We start from the raw sequence: 19,815 nt of genomic DNA, 5'->3' as shown, positions 1-19,815 counted from the left end.
GCAGCCAAATGATAAAGTTGAAAGGATGTCATTGACATGACATTTAAAATTCTCTTCCAATAATTCAAAGCAGGACCTTCTAAGACTTGGTGAAATGACAAATTTCCTTATAACTCCAAACATATTTTTTAAAATAAAGATCAATGACCTCAAATTTAAAGAAATAACAACATGGAGACTTAAGGCACAGGTAAGACTCTTAAATATCAAATATTTCTGTTTAGGAATACTGTTACAAAGATCCTCATCCTCAAGTCTTCTGTGGAGTAAAACAACCTCAGGCTGGTTTACATGAGGTCTGGGAATCTATTTGCTGCAGCTATCACAGTTGAGTTAAACAGTCTCAAGGCTTTGAGAATGCATGTGGATATATTAGCTATAGTTTTCTGTACTTATATTCCCTTCCACCAGTGTAAATAATCAAGAAGCAACTGTAGTTCTGACCAGATAAGTCTTCTTTGTTGCAATGGTAATTTTCACATTACCTGTGCTCCAAAACAAACCAAACATTGAGTATTTTTCTGTCCTCCTAGAAAAGCTAATTTAAGGTTGCATTAGCTACATTTAACCTGCTATTGTGGATGGCATCTCTTTAAGGAATGTTTCTGCTTCCTCAATGCACCTTGAAATTGAGAAAGTAATGATGCAACAAATGTGCCTGGGGCGACTTCATTTCAAAGGATGTTAATATCTATACCTCAAATTTATAGGAGTGAGGTGTTGAAGGACCCGAAGAAAGGCAGGAAGATCCTCAGGAGTGGGAGAGGTTATAAACACACCTTCAGCACACACTCCTACTCTGCCCTCACTTCCGATGGTCAGTCTAAACCTCTTGTAAACGTGGGTGCCTGTGCCAATGCCTATAAAAGATCCCCTTCATCAGTGGGACTGTAACTTACCTCTAACAAAGTACTTTGCTGTGTAAGCAAACACATGTTTGAAATAATTGAGTGTAATGAATTACCAAGTTTGGGAGAGTGGCTAAGCTGTGGAGGGGGATGGGGTGGGGAAGAGAACAAGGAAAGGAGAACCCTTACACGGCAGTCACAGGGCAGAGAGTCACAAGAACACTACTCACATAAGTAGGTCCCCGGTATCCTCAAAGAACAGAACTAAACACAAATCAACCTCTCTAAATTCTGGAACATGGATTTTGGTTGTCACTTTATACTGGTTGCCAGCAAAGTGAAATCTATGATTTTTCCACTGAAAATAGCCACAGAGTAGGCCTTAACATGGGCCTCCCCGGTGGCTCAGTGGTAAAGAATCCGTCTGCCAATGCAGGATACACAAGTTTGATACCGAGGGTAGGAAGATCCCCTAGGGAAGGACTCCAGTATTCTTGCCTGGAAGATACCATGGACAGAGGAGTCTGGTGGGCTATAGTCCATGGGGTCACAAAGCGTCGGACACGACTGAGCGACTGAACAACAAGGCATAATATAGCTGGGACTGGTGAGAGGCAGCCAGCACAGCACAGGGAAATAGGAGTGAGCAAACCTATTAGTTAACAATTAACCACTCAGGATTATCACGTGCAAGTCTCAGATGGGAACTGTTAATAATGAAACTCACTAATTAGTTCTCATCATCACAATCACTCTTTGATTAACATCATAGGAAAAAGAACTAAAAACAAATACATGCAGAGCTTATAATGGTACCACGGGGGTATTCAACTCCACAAGCACTTGGGAAACTGAACTCAAACAGGATGAAGCCTCCTGCAGGTACAACTGTGTCCTGAATTGCCCACTCCAGCAAACCAGGAGGGTTCCCCCTCTAAAAGAGCTGACAATCCTGTCTCTGCAGGGCTAACCTGAGGCTAAAGGACTCAGGAACACAAAGCTGTTTGGGTCCAACTAACCTTAATAGTGAAGCAGCAAAGTATCTGTGTACAAGTGGACAGGTACAGAGAGAAAAAAAGAGAACATGGAAGTCAGTTCTAAGGTTACTGAAGCAAATATACACCCTCATTTTAAGCTGTACTGTGCTAACTTCTCATCGTAGGTATCTCTGTGGTCAGGGCACTCCAGCCCAGAAGAATCACCTCCGCAATCACACAGCAGGCAGAGCATAACCACATTCCTGACCAGAAAGGCAAAAAGGAACTCCATCACTCCACACTCCCTCCTTCCCAATCCACAGGCTCCAGGGCCCCATATGATCTTTCAATTCACAGAAGGAATTTATGATTCCCTTCAAGAACCAGCTGTCTAGCGAGACAATCTCCTGACATCAGTGGAGCCCTAGGAGGGGACATCTGGGAATGCCCCCAGCTCCAACGACCACAAAGTTCCCCTTCCCTGACTGGTTTGCCATGCTTCATGGTGAAGCGTCTGTAAAGGGGGCTGGTGGAAGGTATAAGCAGCAGTGAGGTGCAAGTTTACCAGGAATGAAGTGAACACAGGAGAGAACCCTAGAAACAAAACCACTCTGACTGGAAAAACAATCTAAGAAACTACAAACACTACCCCCAAAAAAGGTGTTGCAGCTGGGCCATCAATAATCTCTCATTAAGTGTTGTCTGTGGTTTACAGTTTCTCACAGTGTTTAGTTAGCTGGCACAGCGCCTCACTCGGGCCTTCAAAGTGTTGGAACGTAGGAGAAACCATGTTTCAGGCTCTGGGCTCCATTCCTGGGAGGAATGAATCAAGAGGACATTTGCAGGAGCACTAAGCTGGACGAAAGCCCTAAACTTGAGAAGCTGCATTCCAATCGGTAGCACACTCAGAACATGACCTTCGGTCTTCTTCCTTGCTTCAACTTCTTCACCAATTAGTAAGGGAGGGCAGCCTAAAAACCAGAGACCAAACGGCAGAAGGAGTCTGTGGGGTGCACTTAGCATGCTGGAAGAAGGACACCTCCTTTGTATCCCCCCAGGGTCCTCCCTGGTGGCTCAGACGGCAAAGCGTCTGCCTACAGTGTGGGAGACCTGGGTTCGATCCCTGGGTCTCTTGCCTGGAAAATCCCATGGATGGAGGAGCCTGCTAGGCTACAGTCCATGGGGTTGCAAAGAGTCGTATGTGACTGAGTGACTAACCTTTCTTTCTTTTCTTTGTATCCCCAACATGGAGGGGAAATTTTCTCTACCACCATACGTGAAACACTGAGGATATATCTGCCCTCTACAGCCTGCAAAAAACAGGAGTCTGGATATTTTTATTGGGTTGGTTTTGCCCACCATCTGTTTCTGTTCCATGAAGTACAACACTGAGAAAAGAAAGCGGGACTTGGCAAATGCTAAGAAGAAAAGACACAATCGTGTTTAGGATGAAAACATGCAAAGCAGCATTACAACAATCACAGCAGCCCAATTAAAAGAAAGGCAAATCCTGTTCCAGAAAGAGATTAGAGGACTCATAGAATATGGTCAGAATTTCATTTGTCATCACCCCAAGCCAAAATCTCCCTCAACAGGGGACTGGATAAGCAAATTGTGGTCCACTCACACAATAGAATACTACTCTGCAATAAAAAGGAGGTAACAACACGGATGAATCTCAAACACACGATTCCATTTCTATGACATTCTTGCAAAGGTCAAACTGTAAAGACACATCACAGATCACTGGTGGCTATGGACCAGAGGAAGGGCTGGGAACTGACTCCAAAGAGGATGGAAGAATTGTGTGTGGGGGAGGTGGGAAGTGATGAAAGCCTCTTATCTTGACCATGGCGATAGTTACATGTATACATGTTTATCAAAAGTCCATTTACACCTAAATTAAAAAAACACACACACACACAGGGAACTCTACTTAATGTTCTGTGGTGACCTAAATGGGAAGGAAATCTAAGAATGAGGGGACTTATATATACATATAACTGATTCACCTTGCTATATAGCAGAAACTAACACGACATTGTTGGAGAAGGAAATGCCAACCCACTCCAGCGATCTTGCCTGGAGAATCCCAAGGACGGGGGAGCCTGGTGGGCTGCCGTCTATGGGGTCACACAGAGTCGGACACGACTGAAGCGACTTAGCAGCAGCAGCAGCAACACGACATTGTAAAGTTACTATGCTCAAATAAAAACAAAACACCAACAATAAAAAAGAAAAAAGAAAAAAATGTCTTGGGTAGGTAGACTATGCAAGATTTTCATTTTTAACTCAAGAAATTTTTCTTATTCAATTAGTTTATATGTATTTCACAGTGAATAACAAGTTCAAAATTCAGTACTCGGTAATTATATTTTAGATATACCACTTTAGCTAGTCAATGCTTTGAAGTACTTTTAAAAATTTAAACTGAAAATAGTTTGAATGAGAAAGCAAAAGGTTAGACGACTATAGAAAAAAACTTATGTTTCCCAAAAGCACCCTAAGAAGTATCAGTTCTCAGGCAATGGCTAAGAGTAAGCATGATGCCATCCTCAACTGGGTATACAGAGGAAATGTTCTACTCAAGCAATGCAAAGAGTACTACTAAGTACATAAGTCTATTGACATTTCTTTTCTACCTTGAAATAAAATCATTCTGTGATCTGGCTTAACGTGCATAAAATAATACCCAATTCCCAATCAAATGAACGTTCTATATAGGCTCAGAGATAATTCTTTTACTGAAATGACTTTCAGTTTCCCAAATTTAACTGGCTAAAATTATGCTGTAAGAACCGTTCAATTTAATCTTTAGAAATGAAGTCACAGCCTTTGAGAGGAAAAACCTGCATTTGATCACCAACAGGAAATACAATGCCCTTGGTTATTCTTGAAGACAAAAAAAAAAAAAAAAAAAATCTGCTTATAAGTTTAGTGTATAGAAAGTGCAGTTGATGATATCTCTATGCCTCAGACAAAAAGAGTAGAGGTAAGTCTACACCTACATAGGAGAAAGTATCAACTATAAGCCTGCTCTCTTGCTATTTCAATTCTCTTTCTCTAGCATGGATAACCACGGCAGTGACAAGCCACATCTCTGCTCCGGTCTGCCAATCCACAACTGTCTCAGAGTTGTGGCTCATAATTTGTGGTTTTCACAAATAAACTCCATGTTCTTCCCACCCACTACTTCACCCAAACTACCCCATCCTCATTTCTACAGATTCTAGCTCTCCAACAGATGACTATTACAATCCTTGGTTAAAGACTTCAGTGTTTCTCAAATCACATTTCTAAAATCATGACTTTTTAAATTCCAGCTCTCCCTGGAGTGATGCTGTCCTCCTACTGACCTCTGCATGAACGGTGGCCCATGGCGCCTGATACACAGCAGATGTCCTGGGCTGACCTTGGAAATTCCCTTCACATCCTTTCCTAGGCTGTACTTTCTGAATCCATGTCTTCCTCCTTAAAAATCTTCCTCCTGACAACCTTCTCCTTTAAAAAAGAAATACTATTCTTTTATGGAGAAAATGTTTTATCTTAGGTCAGGTAAGAAAATATAGGATTGCTTTTGTAGATTTTATTTGGGTAAAGACTATCAATGAGAACTTTGAACAACAGATAAATTCTTTTCATAATCCATGAGCACAGCAATATACTATGTTTCTGACACCACTGAGTGCTTTAGTTATGATATGAAGAAAGTATTTTATTATGAAACAATTATATTTGCTCAAGAATATGGACACCAAAGATAGTGGTCCAAAATTACCAATTTATAACAAAAAAAAGTTTAAAGGGGAAAGCATATCTTCCCATTATTTTCAGGCTAATTATTTCTCAAAAAAACATGTAATTTAGAAATTGTAGAAAAACCAATTTATATCCAATAGATGATTACAGTGATAATAGTTTAAAGGTAGTATTCCTATTTTAAATTGTTAAAGATAAACACAAGCAATGGGGATATGAGAAAAGGGCCATTTAGATTTTTAACAATGCTGCTGTTACTTTTCTAAGAAAAAAAGAATTATAAGTTATAGGAATACGACAATAACCACCTTGTACATTTCCAGAAAAAGGACATGAGAATGGTCTAAAATCATAGTTTATATACGGTATGTGACCATGTCAGTATGGAACAAAGCACATCAACCAGTGTCTGTAACTGAATTATCAATTACGAGGCTATGATTAAAAAGTAACACACAGGTCTGAAACACAATTTAAAAGAAAAATGTAGATCAATTTGTATCACTTCTGAAGTCTCTATATGTAAGAGGTGAGAATTTATTACAGAACCACAAAATGGCTTGAGAGATATAATTAAAATAATACGTGCAGAATAAAGAATTTAAAAGATGGTCTTATGAAGCACAAGTTTTCATTTCATGGGCAAATCAAGAACTGAGGCAAGGAAATTGATGCCATGCTAAACTCTGCCCCACCTGAGACAAGAACACAACTTTAGAAAAGGATGGAGGAGGGGAAAGAAAAAAAAAAAAAAATCAAGCAACCTAGGACATAAAAAATGAAGATAAATGTTAAATAAAGGTTAGATGATTAAAATAATCTCAACACCCCCTAAAAGTACAGGGTTGGCCAAAAGGTTCAGGTTTTTTCCTAACAATCTTTTTGGCCAACCCATTACCTGGAACATTCATCTTTGCTTGCAGACATATCAATTTAGGTTCAACAAATTCAAGTAAAAAGCATTGTGGAGGAGTTAATATTTACATTTTTGAAGCATTAATGAAATTACTATAAAATTTGGAAGGTTAAATTCAAGTTTTTGAAACAGAGAAAAAGGACAAACATTACGGTAGAAATTATTAAGACATAAAATGGTCAGTGTATAAGAATCCATTAAACTAAAACTTAATCATTTTACTCAATAAAGACTTATACGTAAATAACGATACTGCTAAATCACTCATGCTAACCTTTGGTCTAAGTTTCTATTTTGTTTTAAGCAGAACTGCTCTAAGAAAATAACTACAGACTATGATTTAGCTAAAGGAACCAATGACTTTTTTGTGAAAGGAAAAAATAATCCAAATAAACTAAGTATCCAACAACACGTAAGACAATACTAGGTAGCTAGTAAAAGTGAGGTAAAAGAGGAATATTCATGTGGAAAATAATTAAGTAGAAAAAGGCATAAAGCACCCATTATGTGTCACTGTTCCAGGCATTGACTCCACAGTTAAGAAATAAAACAGTGGAAGTCTCAGTTCTGAAAAAACCTTCCATCACTTACAAAAGGGAAGGAGGGGGGACAGGAGAGAAAGTGAAGAAAGAAAACAACCCCGCATTTTGGTGAACAGATGTATTCTTACTGAAAATTTTCTGATAGTACTAGTAGAGATTATTTTCTTCCCTTGGCTTATTTATATTCGAGGCACTTAAAAATTTTGACAGAAAACTTGTGTGAAGAAATATGAAAGTTTTTGTTTTTAAAAGAAGAAAATATATTAACATTCAGGGGCTGATTTGATTTTGCCCAGATAAACTTGCAAATTATTCAGGTCAGATAATTTAAGAGCCAAGAGTCAACATTCTCTTGAGTGAATTAGTTCTTCGTAATTGTTCCATATATTTTGAGACAAATAAATATGATGGTCACTGTAAGAAAGCCTGGAAACTGATTTGGAAAACGTCCCAACCTAAAACTGCGTGAGAAACATGATCCATGTCTCCTTCAAAAACAGCATCTGAAGCACAGAGCTTTATGGCACTGATGGCAGCAAACTAAGCAGCTCTCCTCCTGAGAAATGAGCGTTTACCTTAGACAATTGTGGAATGAGCGTTTAACCTAGACAATTGTGGTATAGAGCCAAAAGGAGCGTTGACATTCCATGAAACACGAAAATCACGTGTTAGCACGATGGGAGGATAAGAAAATGTGTTCCTAGCAAAGTCAGCAGCATGATGTAAAGAGCATGACTTTGGGCTCAGAGATATTTAACTAAAAGTATTTAGAAGGGTGGTGGTCCAGTGGTTAGGAATCTGCCTGCCAATGCAGGGGACATGGGTTCAAATCTCTGGTCCGGGAAGATTCCACATGCTAAGAGGCAACTAATCCACTGGGCCACGACTACTGAGCTCTTGAGCTGCAACCACTGAAGCCCACACATTCTAGAGCCTGTGCTCCGCAGCAAGAGAAGCCACCACAATGAGAGGTCTGTGCACCACAACCAGAGAGGCGCCTGTGCTCTCTGCAACTAGAGAAAGCCCATGCGCAACCACGAAGACCCAGTGCACCCAAAAAATAAATAAAATAAAAATTAAAAAAAAGTACCCAGAATTCCACACATACAAGAAAAATGTGTAATAACAGGCTAAACAATAATGAAACTATCCTTAAAGAAAAATAACTTTAAAGTTGCTAGACATGTTGTGTCTTGGGATACATTTGGGAGCTGTAATTCTTCCTAAAGAAAAACACAGATTTCATGCTGCCCCCAACCAGTGACTTTACAACTTGGATATGATGTATTTGCATATGGATACTGTATTGAGGTTCTCAATGTGAGACTCCCAGGCTCTAGACTACCAGCGGAAACCATGTATCCCAGAATATGTGAGTGATGGCAGGGAATTCAGACCAAGGGTTTTGGTCAAGATATTTCTTTTTCAGCTAAGGATCTCATATCACTGCCATTTCTGTCTCCAATGGTGCATACATATTAATAATTATGGTTGTCACTGGTGTCATGAGGCTCTTACTTTTTAGTTTCTATGATTTTTCCCCTCATGGCTTGGTAAATTCCCTTTAAAGATTCTTTAAAATTTGGAGATAAGGGGCTTGACCTAGCGACCCCTCTTCTCCCTTAACTCTCTGGGTAATTCTGTACACTCATCCACAGGACTAACTCATGTATGAAGCCCATCCACTTTTCTGGCCTTGGACCATTTGAACAGTCCATAGTTACCTTGATTTTAAAAGGTCTAGAATTGCAAACCCTTGTGGCATACATTTGGGAGGAAAATTATCATACGGGAAAAGCAGCATCAACAGTTATTTGTGCTGGACATTAGGATACACATGCATGACACCCACCTTTCATCCTCTACCCATGACCTCCAGATCCAGGCAATGGCCAAATTCTACTAGTTTTTCTATCAAAGTAGATCTCACACTTATCTTTCTTTATTCCCTGCCAAAACCCTAGTTTCAGTCACCATTCAGTAACCCCCAGTACACTGTGAAGTCCTCCCCTAACCAGGTAAAGATACTAAAGCTACTGTTCATTCCACAGAGTGGCCAGAATGAAGTGAGAAATGCTGACTTCATTACCACAGTTGCGTGCCACTTCCTGCCACAGGACCGTCTGGTACATAATTATATCCTTCAGCCTTGAATAAGACCTCCAACTAATTTCTTTTCTAGCCCTCAACTTAAAATCACTTAAAACATGGTCTCTGACCACATGGATGAGGGTACAACTGTGATGACACAAGTCTCAAGTTAGGTCAATAACTTCCCAGGTAGCATAGATGGTAAAGAATCTGCCTGCAATCCAGGAGAGATGCAGATTCAATCCCTGGGTCAGAAAGATTCTCTGGAGAAGGAAATGGCAACCCACTGCAGTATTTTTTTTTTCTTTCCCCACTCCAGTATTTTTGCCTAGAGAATTCCATGGACAGAGGAGCCTGGTAGGCTACAGTCCATGGGGTCACAAAGAGTTGGACACAACTGAGCTAAAACACTTTCATACTTCTATTACAGTTCTAATTAGAGACCCAGCTGCATATGACCTAGAAGGACCGCACCTGTCCTTTGTAACGTTGCATCCTCAACACCCAGCACTGTGCCTGGAATATAATCAAGTTTAAGTCTCTCAGTTGTGTCTGACTCTTGGGACCCCATGGACTGCAGACCACTAGGCTCCTCGATCCATGGGATTTCCCAGGCAAGAATACTGGAGTGGGTTGTCATTTTCTTCATCAGGGGATCATCCAGGCCCAGGGATTGAACCCCAGGGGTCTCCTGCATTTCAGGAAGATTCTTCATTGTCTGAGCCACAAAGGGAAGCCAGGGGCTATAATAAGCTTTCAATACTTATTGTTTGATCATTCATTCATGACTCAACATGTCAAATGCATCCAAAACACAAGCCAGACAGCATATGTTAAATGCCAAGGAAAGATAAAGAGGCAGTAAAAGAACTCAAGAGAGAAGGAGTATAGTTTGGGACTTGAAGTAGATAAAAAGTTTGCAATACAAATATTACCAATGAGGATGGATGGATCATTTTCAAGGAACTTCCGTATGCTAGGCAGAACGCCCCGCCTTTTAATCACCACCACCACCACATGAACCATTGGTCTCTCTCATTAGGTCAATGGTTCTAAATACTTTGGATGTATTAACTCATTGAAGCACACCACAACCTAATGAGGTAATAAGGGCCCTTATTACATTCATTTTACACATGAGAAAACTATGGCACAGAGAGGTTAAATAACTTCAAGGTGACAAAGTAATAAAAACACTGAGCCAAGACCTGAATTTGGTGATCTAATCCTCGGGCTCATGCTGCTAACCAGGTTTTCCATTCTGCTGCTGTATTCTAGAAAACAGGCCATCCTCCTGTTGCATCCTTTTACCAGACTCTCACTTCTAGTTACTAACCAGCACAGTTAACCATACATCTAGGATCTAAGGGATCACATTCGTTCAAACGCAGTTTTATTCTGTTTAGGTCATCCCTTGGTAAACCAAATCTAAATCAGGCTCTGTAAAGAGATATAAAAAAAGATATCATTTTCTCAGGAGTTTAGCAACTACTAAGGAAGATCATTGTAAATACGTCAACTAAGATCAGTTACCAATCAATATATTAACAAATACAAAATTACGGTAATAAGTGATTGTGTAAATGCTGAAGGAAGGCACCATGAGAAGGCAGTAAAGATCAAAGGGGAAAATTGCCAGGAAAAAGAGAAACAGCCTGAAGGAGGAGGAGGGCATGGCCAGGAGAGAAGAAACAGTTACTCCAAAAGAGCTCATCAATAATGCAGTTGGAGTCAGCAGACTGACAACTTGAAATAATGGAATAGAATGGATAGGAAAGTATTCTCTATGGTGGTTGAAGTAGCCAGGCATGTTGCCGTAATGTCCTACAAGAGAACACACGTCTTCCTCCAAATTCAAACACTCCTAAATCTAATCTTATAATACAAATTCTATCATTTATTCCTGAGAATACCCTTTTCATGAGGAATTGAGGCACAAAATTACTAGGTAATTTCAAAGTTGCCCTAAGGTCTGACGCAAGGATATTTATCTGGAAGTCAACACTGCGAGGAGTGTCCAACATTCTGCAGGGAATAAGCTGGAAGCATGCTAAATAAAGCCTTAAAACTCGAGTAAGCAGAATGTCTGTGTTAGTAAAATGACTTACTTTGAGATGTTTATATAAGCGATAGCCACAGGACAAAATGAGTTCAATCTAGGGCTAAGTAGTGTTATGATGGGGAAGTGGAGAGTGAAGCCATGGCTGGGCAGAAACGTTTCAGGTTTTATCACATCACTTGGCAGTCATGGCACAAATCGAACAATCCAATCGCACACCTGAACCTGGGAATCAGAAATTTTATCAACTGCCTCCTGCATACCCAAACATTCGTTTAGCCAGGCCTGTACCAGGCTCATTCAGCCAATTTGGACCCATGAAACAGACTCATAGAACAATCTCCCCATATACCCAGAGCACAGAAAAGAGAACTGAGAGCATGAACCAGTGGAAGCAGAGTCTATACCATAGGCAACTCTCTGAAAACAGATGACATTTTCTCTTTGGAAGAAATGCTCCAGGACTCCCTCAATTTCCTCTCTCTGTTCTTTGAACAAACGAAGGAAGACAAAAAAACTGTAGCTCAGGCCACTTAAATGAAAGGGAGGACTCTGCTTCTCAGAGCTCATTTGTATGCATCCCTCTGAGTGAAGTCAGTTAAACAAGAAATCAGAAGGGAACTAGACAAATGTGTGGCAGAAAAACTTCCTGAAAACAGAATTCACTGCAGGAGCACATCAAGTCTACAGATTATTTTGGAAGTAAGACATTTTACTGAAAGAAGCAAGGAAAAAAAAAAACCCTGTTTCTAAAAATGGTCCACCTCTGGGCAAGTCACCTGATCAAACATATCTTCAGAGGTGCTGAATTTAAGAGCTGGAATACATCTCTAGACACAGGGCCCTGTCCTCAATGTTCATTCCTTCTATGTCAACTTACTAAGACATCTAAATTTTCCAACACAAAAGCCTGTTGGTGAAGAAAACAGAAGACCAAGAAAGGCAGGGGCATGGAATGGGGCATTTTGCAGATGAAAGAGACATATTCACTTTAGAACTTTATTTCTTAAAAGAACTTATGCAACCAAATGACTTCACATTTTCAGGTATAGAAGAGCCAATAAAAACAATGTTATAAGTAGTCTGGTGTTGCTCTCCTGTCCTTGCAATTGGCTCCCCTCTTAAAGGGAACTAGTAAAATTCATGACTTCTATACAAATATAAAATGAAGATGTGTCAAAATTTTATTAATCCACTTATTAATGAAGGAATCAGAAAGATTTTATAAGTGATTCAAAGCAGGGTCTGGAGAAGATATATATATATATATATATATATATCCTGGAGAAGGAAATGGCAACCCACTCCAGTATTCTTGCCTGGAGAATTTCATGGACAGAGGAGCCTGGTGACTTACAGTCCATGGGGTCACAAAAGAATTGGACATGACTTAGTGAGTAATGCTTCCACTTTTATCCAAATGCTTCCACATTTATACAAACAGGAATCATTTGCTTCCTTATCAGGTTTTCAAGTGAAATTCTCTCTCCATAGGCATGCAAAACAACCCAGATAAAAGCAAAGGGGCTATAGCATCAGATAACCCCAAAGGGTTTACCAGGTAGCACCCAACATTCCACTGAAAGGACACCCAATAATCTTCTTGCCAGTTTCAAATTCTACTAACAACTTCTCATGATGTTCCCAACTAAATGAAAGAGGTGAGAGAATATGTCCTACATTTAGTGTCTGACAGTGCAAAAAAAAAAAAATCGACAATAGAACTCAGTTGAAAACTGGATTAAATTTGTAAAAGGAGGTGCTTAAATACAACCACTAACTGTGATAGAAGCTGAAATACAATCTTTTTAAAATTCCAGCATTTCTTTGCAATTTCATTCAGAAACATGTTCAGTCTAAGAAAGATAGACGTCTCTCTTATTCCCATGGAAAGCATAAATGCTTTTGGGTTTCTTTAGGAGAGACGGATACTGCTGCAGTTCTGGGAAGTGTGAATAGGAGAGCTTTACAAAATAAGAACTGGCCACACAGGACTCCTAGGGCTGCAAGAACTATGGACAAAAGGCCATAAAGTGATGCCCTTGGCCATTAGGGAGGGTGACCAGCTGAAGCCAACTCCTCCACAATCAAAGTCTGCTTACAAGCTCTCTTGCAGAAGGAGAGGGGAGAAGAGAGCTGTGGGGAGAGATGGGAGGATGGGGAGGACAGGAGGGAATGGGAGAGGAGCGGGGGAGGGGATGGAGAAAGGAAAGAGGCTCAGTAGATGGAGGAAGGAAGAGATTCCCAGTGTGGCGGCCACTCTGCTGTTGCAGTTGCCTGGACCACAGCTGCCTTGCGTTTCTGAGCTGGGAGACTGCTGGTTGATGAGCTGCACCTTGCAGTCCGACTGGAGTGACAAGTTCCAGAACCTTCCGTGGGGGAAGAGGAGGAGTGGAACAAAGAGAACAGCACCTTCCCCCAAATTGGCAAAAACCAGAGCTGCCAAATAGCATGTGAGAACCCAGCACTGGCGCTCAGCATGCCTTCCCCATGAGGGGCTGTCAACCTCATGGAGCACACGCGGCTTCCAGCAGCAAGGTCAGCAGCCAGGGCGCTGGCTCTTGCAGGACGAGGTTCCTCTGGGATTTCCCCAGGGGAGCAAATACATGGTGTGAAGGGAGCTCAAGGGCTAAGCAACCGAACTCCCAGGCAGGGCCCTCAGCCGTGACCTTGTGCAGTCAGCACAAAAAGGACCTTCGAATGTTAAGGAGGTTATTCAGAGGCTAAGGGAGAGCCAAAGAGGGAAGAGCTATGAAAACAAGAAAGGAGCGTTGGTACTAGCAAGTCACTGGTGATGAGAAGCTGAGCGGAACCTTAGAGTCAGCAATCCAAACAAGCCAAATCGGAATACACACAGGGGAAACTGCAGGTTAACACAAATCTAAGTTATAAAGCTCCCGTGTGACTGTACACCTTCCCCAGACTTGCTGGGCAAACCATATTTTAAATCTCTTTGGCCAAAAATATTTTAAAACTCTTACACTGAGGCCCAACTCCATTGGGAGCTTAAAAAAGACAACCTCAATAATAGTTCCTAAGCCTCCACCGGAAAGGCTGCTGCCAATACCCTGAGGACAAGACAACAGGGCTACTCAAGTTGAAAAAGGCGCTGCAAAACCAGAACCTGGAGGCAGAGGTCAGGAGGACGTGCTTAACATCCTACCTGGTTATTTATTCTAAAGGAATACTTCCATCCTCTGTATGTGAGACCCTCACTGGCCAACTCTGCAGGTCTTTGCTTCACAATTTAATGGAGAAATAAGGACCTGAAAACCTAACACCGCCCCACCCCATCCACTTCCCACCCCCATGGCCAGTCTTTGGACTATTCCAGGCCACGGTTCAGCACATTCGTATTAGTAATAGCATGCATTTCCAACAAAAACCAGTCATGGCTAGAGGAGGTTACTAGGAAGTGACTGTAATGTGAGCAAAGAACACAATTTTGAAGTGAGCCCTGTGGGGATACAAGAAAGGACGGAAGAACAGAATAAATAACAGCAAAATCTGCTTCTGAGTTGTCAGGATTCCCTATCACGGAAATGCAGAAGACATTTGGGAGGTGGACTGGCCCATCCTAGTAATCGGACCCGTTCTGGGACTGTTAGAAGAGTGGCTGGAGTGGATAGGATGCTGGACGAGGATCTAGTCTCTCGTGGTGTCGTCAACAAACACACACAACTCCACACGCACCTGAGAGGAAACGACACAATAGAGAACAGAGGGACAGTCCAGTGGTCAGTAGGATGCAGCTGGTGCCAGTGAGCGGGGCAGAGGAGAAACCAGTGCACGTGGGCTGCAGCCTGAGGAGCGGGGCACTTTCTCCTGCCTCAGAACTATAATTGATTTGTCTGATTTAGCAGAACAACAGTAAGCCATGCACCAGCCACATCTTATTGCCTGTTTTGCACGTTATATCTGCGGGAGATTGTATTTATTACAGAGTAGGCTACAGCAAAAACAATAATAACCCGGAGATAAGCAACAGCCTTACATTCCACTAACTCGCATTCTGACTTTTTGTGTGTTGGAGAGGTGGGGAGTAGAGACAGATCAGGGAGAAAGAAAAGGCACGAATAACGAAAACAGGGTTGAATGAATGGAAGCAGTTGCCACAGAACCACTCTACAAATGCAATCAGATCTAGCACCAAGTCGATCAGATTCTCAGTGGGTTTCATGCTCACAGAACCATCCTGGCCTGGAGGGGAAGCAGACAAGGAGAACAAGGACCACGGTGACAGGTGTGTGTCATAGCCTATTTCCTTCACCTTTCAAAAATCAGAAGTAAGGGAAACCAGCAACTGTTTCAGGACCCAAACTCCCAGATTTTTCCCCCCCTCTTAGTGGATACCCTGAAAAACAGGAGCAGAGATGCAGAAGAGTCAAGTTTATCCTGGCCCCAGTCAAAAGGTAGGTTCGTGCATCTGGCATTACAGATGCCATGAATCTTATGAAAAACACTATATTCCATTGACACTGATGTCAAAAATCATCTACTTTAACAAAAATCAAAACCCAACACAACCTAAACACTGGGGAGCCATCGTAACATTCTTGAAAAGTCAAAAAGAAAAAACTGTGATGAGTTCTCATGTAAGAGCTCAACTGGGGACAAGAGAACTCCAAGTTAGAAAGCATGCTTGGTAGCCAACATCTATCAGCCCAGCCCAGCCCAGTCCCGGGGAAAGCTGATGGTTGCCCATGAAGTGGCCTGCTTGCCTCAGCACCACAGGATGAGGCCCACATCCCACCTGCCCAAGCAGAGAGTCAGCCACTCACTCCTACACCTGGCTGCTTAACTCCCCACAGCAGGGAGTCAGCCAAGCAGGTCTTGCACTTGCTAACTCTCCACAGGAGGCATCTTCGTGCACTCCAACCCTGACCCACTGAAATTGTTTTTTACAAAACAGAAGAGAAGAGATAGGAACAACGGGTAGAAACCCAACTCTAAGAGTGGGAGGCCATTAAGACTAGAGCAAGTTTATGGGTTATCTGTCTCCCAATCATGATATATAACCTCCTCCACAGAGCATATTACTTGAATGTGTTTAGAAAACAAAATATTAAGAGCATATATGTCTTTTTCTCCCTCAAGGATGTGTCCTGGGGTGGGGTGAGAGGTCCTGCATGAGTATCAGTTCACAGTCAACATCATGGTGACATACGGCATATACTGTTGGCTCAATGAGCACTGCCATTTACCATAGCCTGCAACTGAGAGGGTGGCCAATGAGGGGAGGGAGGGACACAAAGATTAAAAAAATTTTTTTACAAACTTTAATGAAACCATTACACATGTTTGTATTAGATGACCTTTATTCCAATGTTTGTTAGTTCACCTGGATGTAAACCATTGGCCTGACTGACCCCACCTGACCATGGGGCCCTCAGTAACATCACCGGAACACTTCAGGAAACTGGAGACCCATACATCACACTTCAATAGTGCAAGAGAATTCAACACACACATACTGAACACGATACTGTGACAGAAAGAAGAGAAGGTTAGAAAAGGGAGACAAAACTCTTCTGTTAGAGAGGGCACCAAAAAAGCCTTTAATCTAAACTGAATAATGTGTGATGAAGGTGGACAAGGTCATTCTGGCATCTATTGAATGGAATAGCTTTTTCACTTTCACTCTCCCACATGATCCAGCTATCCTCTTTTATTTATGTGCTAAGTGGAGGAGTTTGACTTGCATTTATTTTTGAGTAATGTAAGAACAAACCAATTCTCCAATATCTAGGCAGCAAAGAGAATAAAAGTATGTATGAAACTGAACTACAGTTTGGGGTGGGGGGGGCGGATCATGAAGACAAGTTTCCTAAGATTCATGGCTACCAAAACACAAAACCCACACAAAGGAAACACATCAAGGTAGGAGGCAGTATGAGATTCGAAGATAGCACTGAAGATTACTAGGACACTGTGCTGGGAATGCCAAGAGGACAATCCCAAAACAAGTGTAACTCTGCCTCAAAAAGCCGTCAAGGGCCTCACCTTGATCCCAGTGGGCACTCTTAAGCATGGACACGAACCCTGCAGGCCAAAACAGAGCACCATCCCAAGGCTCAATTCAGCTTCTGGACGGCCCCAGAGTGTGGGCCAGACAAGAGCTTTGGGGCGGGCACATCTGCTCCCAGTGCAGGAGTCAGTCACCACTATGTTTCCCCAAATACAACCTTTTCCCCCCTGCAATTAAAAAATCAAAACAAAAATTACCCTTTGATTTGACCAAAAGAATGACATTAAAAGAAATATGGCTGAGAAGGCCACAGCAGATACAGAGAGAAATTAATACACACATGAACAATTCCTCAGCATGGTAAACAAGAGAGAAAACTGGCCTGATACCAGGGAAAATCACTTGTGAAACATGAGCCTCAGCAAATACAACATAGTCACTTGCAGCTCAAACGCCAGACTTTAGCTATGAGGGACACACAGCAATGTACCTCACTTGATAAAGAGTGGCGTGATGTCTTGACTGAAGTGCAATTAATATAGGCCACACTGTACAACCTGTAGTATGCAGTGACTGCTACAGAGATGGAAAGTTTAACAGAATCCCAGTGATTGAAGCCCACAGGGGAACACCACACTCAGGCAATAGAGAGCTGGCCAGATGGGTTTAGAAGTCATCACAAGGAACCACAGGTAGAGCCTGAGTCAGGCTTGGGAACACAACAGAACAAGATACACTGGAATTCATCACTGCTGTGGGCTCGGCTGAGCTTCTGTTTACAATAGTATTTTCTTCTTGGTGCCCAGGGCCAGCTGTCCAAATGTCCAAGCTGAGGCTGACAAGCTCCTCCTCTGCCATGTCCTCTGGGCTATGTGCTCTCTCTACACAGGACCTGGAGCCCCTCCTTACCCAGTAGTGACTATGGGAACAGAACTGGATGGCGTGTGTCCCAGGAACAGAGGGCGGAAACTGACAGCCAACAGGTCTTCCCTGGCCCCCTGATCAAAATCAAACTCAGAACCCTCACTACCGCCTTGGGCTGCTCTATGTCTCTTCCAAGCAGTCGCTCCCTGGCACTACTGTTGTCTCTTTTTAGTGCTTGCATGTAGGGACCTTATCTGTCTTTATCTGTCCTGTTCACTGTTATATCGTCACTGTTGAGAACAGTTCCAGGCACCGTAGGCACTTGCTGAATAAATGAATAAATTGTCTCAATTAACAAAGGTATCTAATTCAGACACAGAAGTTCCTAAATATGCAAGTTAACATCCTAGTCACAAACAGTCATTTGGACACAGCCTTTAGGCAGCTCAAAAGTATCCACATCACCTCTTCTTTTCTATCATCTAGTAGATCTGTTACTCAAAGGATGCTCACACCTTTCCAGCCTCATTCATTAGGATTAATTCCTAAACTTGTCTGAAAATCTGTATTTGACATTTTTTTTCACTAAGACTTTGCAGTCACAGAATTAAACAGGAAATTTTTTTTATTTAAGGTAATTTCATTTTAACACAACTTGAGAGAAATATCTTCTAACTCATGATAATAGGAAAATGGAAAAGCAACTCAGTAAAAATTCAGGTGGAGAGCTGGGAGGTTTTATGCCCTGGTTTAAATTCTGTTTTCCCAGAGAATAAAACAGGATCTCTACAGAGGCATTAGCAGAAACCGTGGGAAAACTCACATTCAGTGCCTGAACACAAATGAGCTACAGAAAACACATGAGCGGAGGCCCATCAGGGAAGCAGCAGCCAAGCTCTTGGTGCCCCGAAATCACATGGCTCCATTCAACGACACAACTCACCCCAGATATGTCTGCGACCCGGTGGATAGGCACTTCCTTCTTGCTATGCAATCCTTTGCCATTCTTAATAGCTCTGTAAAGAAAGAGAAAGGGGAAAAAAAGCACTCAATGAAAATACAAATCACAGTGGGAAGGGGTAAGGAGGGTGGGAAAGGGGGCAAGAAGAGAGGTCAGTTCACTGGGCATGTGTGACTACAGAGGGCACACTGCTGAGTAGCTGGTGGTGTTCAGAACGTTCCATGGTGGGGAGAGTACACGTCTGCTCTTCCCCTAAGCCCAGTAACCATGGCTTGGCTGCTAGTTAAGGCCAGCTGTTCACCTTGTTATCAGAGAGAGCTCCCTAACTTGTCTCCAAATGAAAGGCATTGTTCCAGGCATAAAAGAAGAATCAGTTGGAAGAGCGCATTCCTAAAAAACAGAAGTAATAATGTTTCTTGAAGTAATAATGTTTCTTTCTGGGTTTAATCACATGAAACATTTTCAATGCAATATATGTACCTAGCGTTCCAATTCTAATGGAAATAAGTTTCTCCCAGGTAAAAAGATAAATTGCCTTGAATGAAGCAATATTGTACAGAAGTCTTTTTAATATGGGGGAAAAAGAGCATTTCTTGGCGGTCCAGTGGCTAAGAATGCAGTGCTTTCACTGCCTGACCTGGGATCAATCCCTGGTTGGGTAACTAAGATCATGCAAGCTGTACAGCATGGCCAATAAATAATAACTAAATCGGTAAGAAATTAGCAAAGGTGCATAGTTGAGAATAAGCCTCATTTTCAATCAGTCTCAGGTTGTAATGACAGCGAGTTTAGCAGGGGATCCTCGAACACACATCTGACCACCTTTTGCA

At 41.9% G+C, this 19,815-nt stretch overlaps 1 protein-coding gene across 1 annotated transcript in view; it reads right to left on the bottom strand.

The window, feature by feature from the left end:
- The window catches only part of SND1 (staphylococcal nuclease and tudor domain containing 1), a 423,281-nt gene that overhangs the window by 162,061 nt on the left and 241,405 nt on the right, over window positions 1-19,815 (bottom strand). Inside the window, exon 14 of the mRNA XM_040259576.1 lies at window positions 18,968-19,040. Coding sequence (XP_040115510.1) covers window positions 18,968-19,040 — 73 coding nt within the window. The remainder of the gene's footprint in view (window positions 1-18,967; window positions 19,041-19,815) is intronic.

This window comes from Oryx dammah, unplaced genomic scaffold (assembly GCF_014754425.2).
Source record: "Oryx dammah isolate SB20612 unplaced genomic scaffold, SCBI_Odam_1.1 HiC_scaffold_18, whole genome shotgun sequence".
NCBI classification, from domain to species: domain Eukaryota; kingdom Metazoa; phylum Chordata; class Mammalia; order Artiodactyla; family Bovidae; genus Oryx; species Oryx dammah.
Note: the sequence above shows the minus strand (reverse complement) of the source record. Positions and strands in the feature narration are given on the sequence as shown.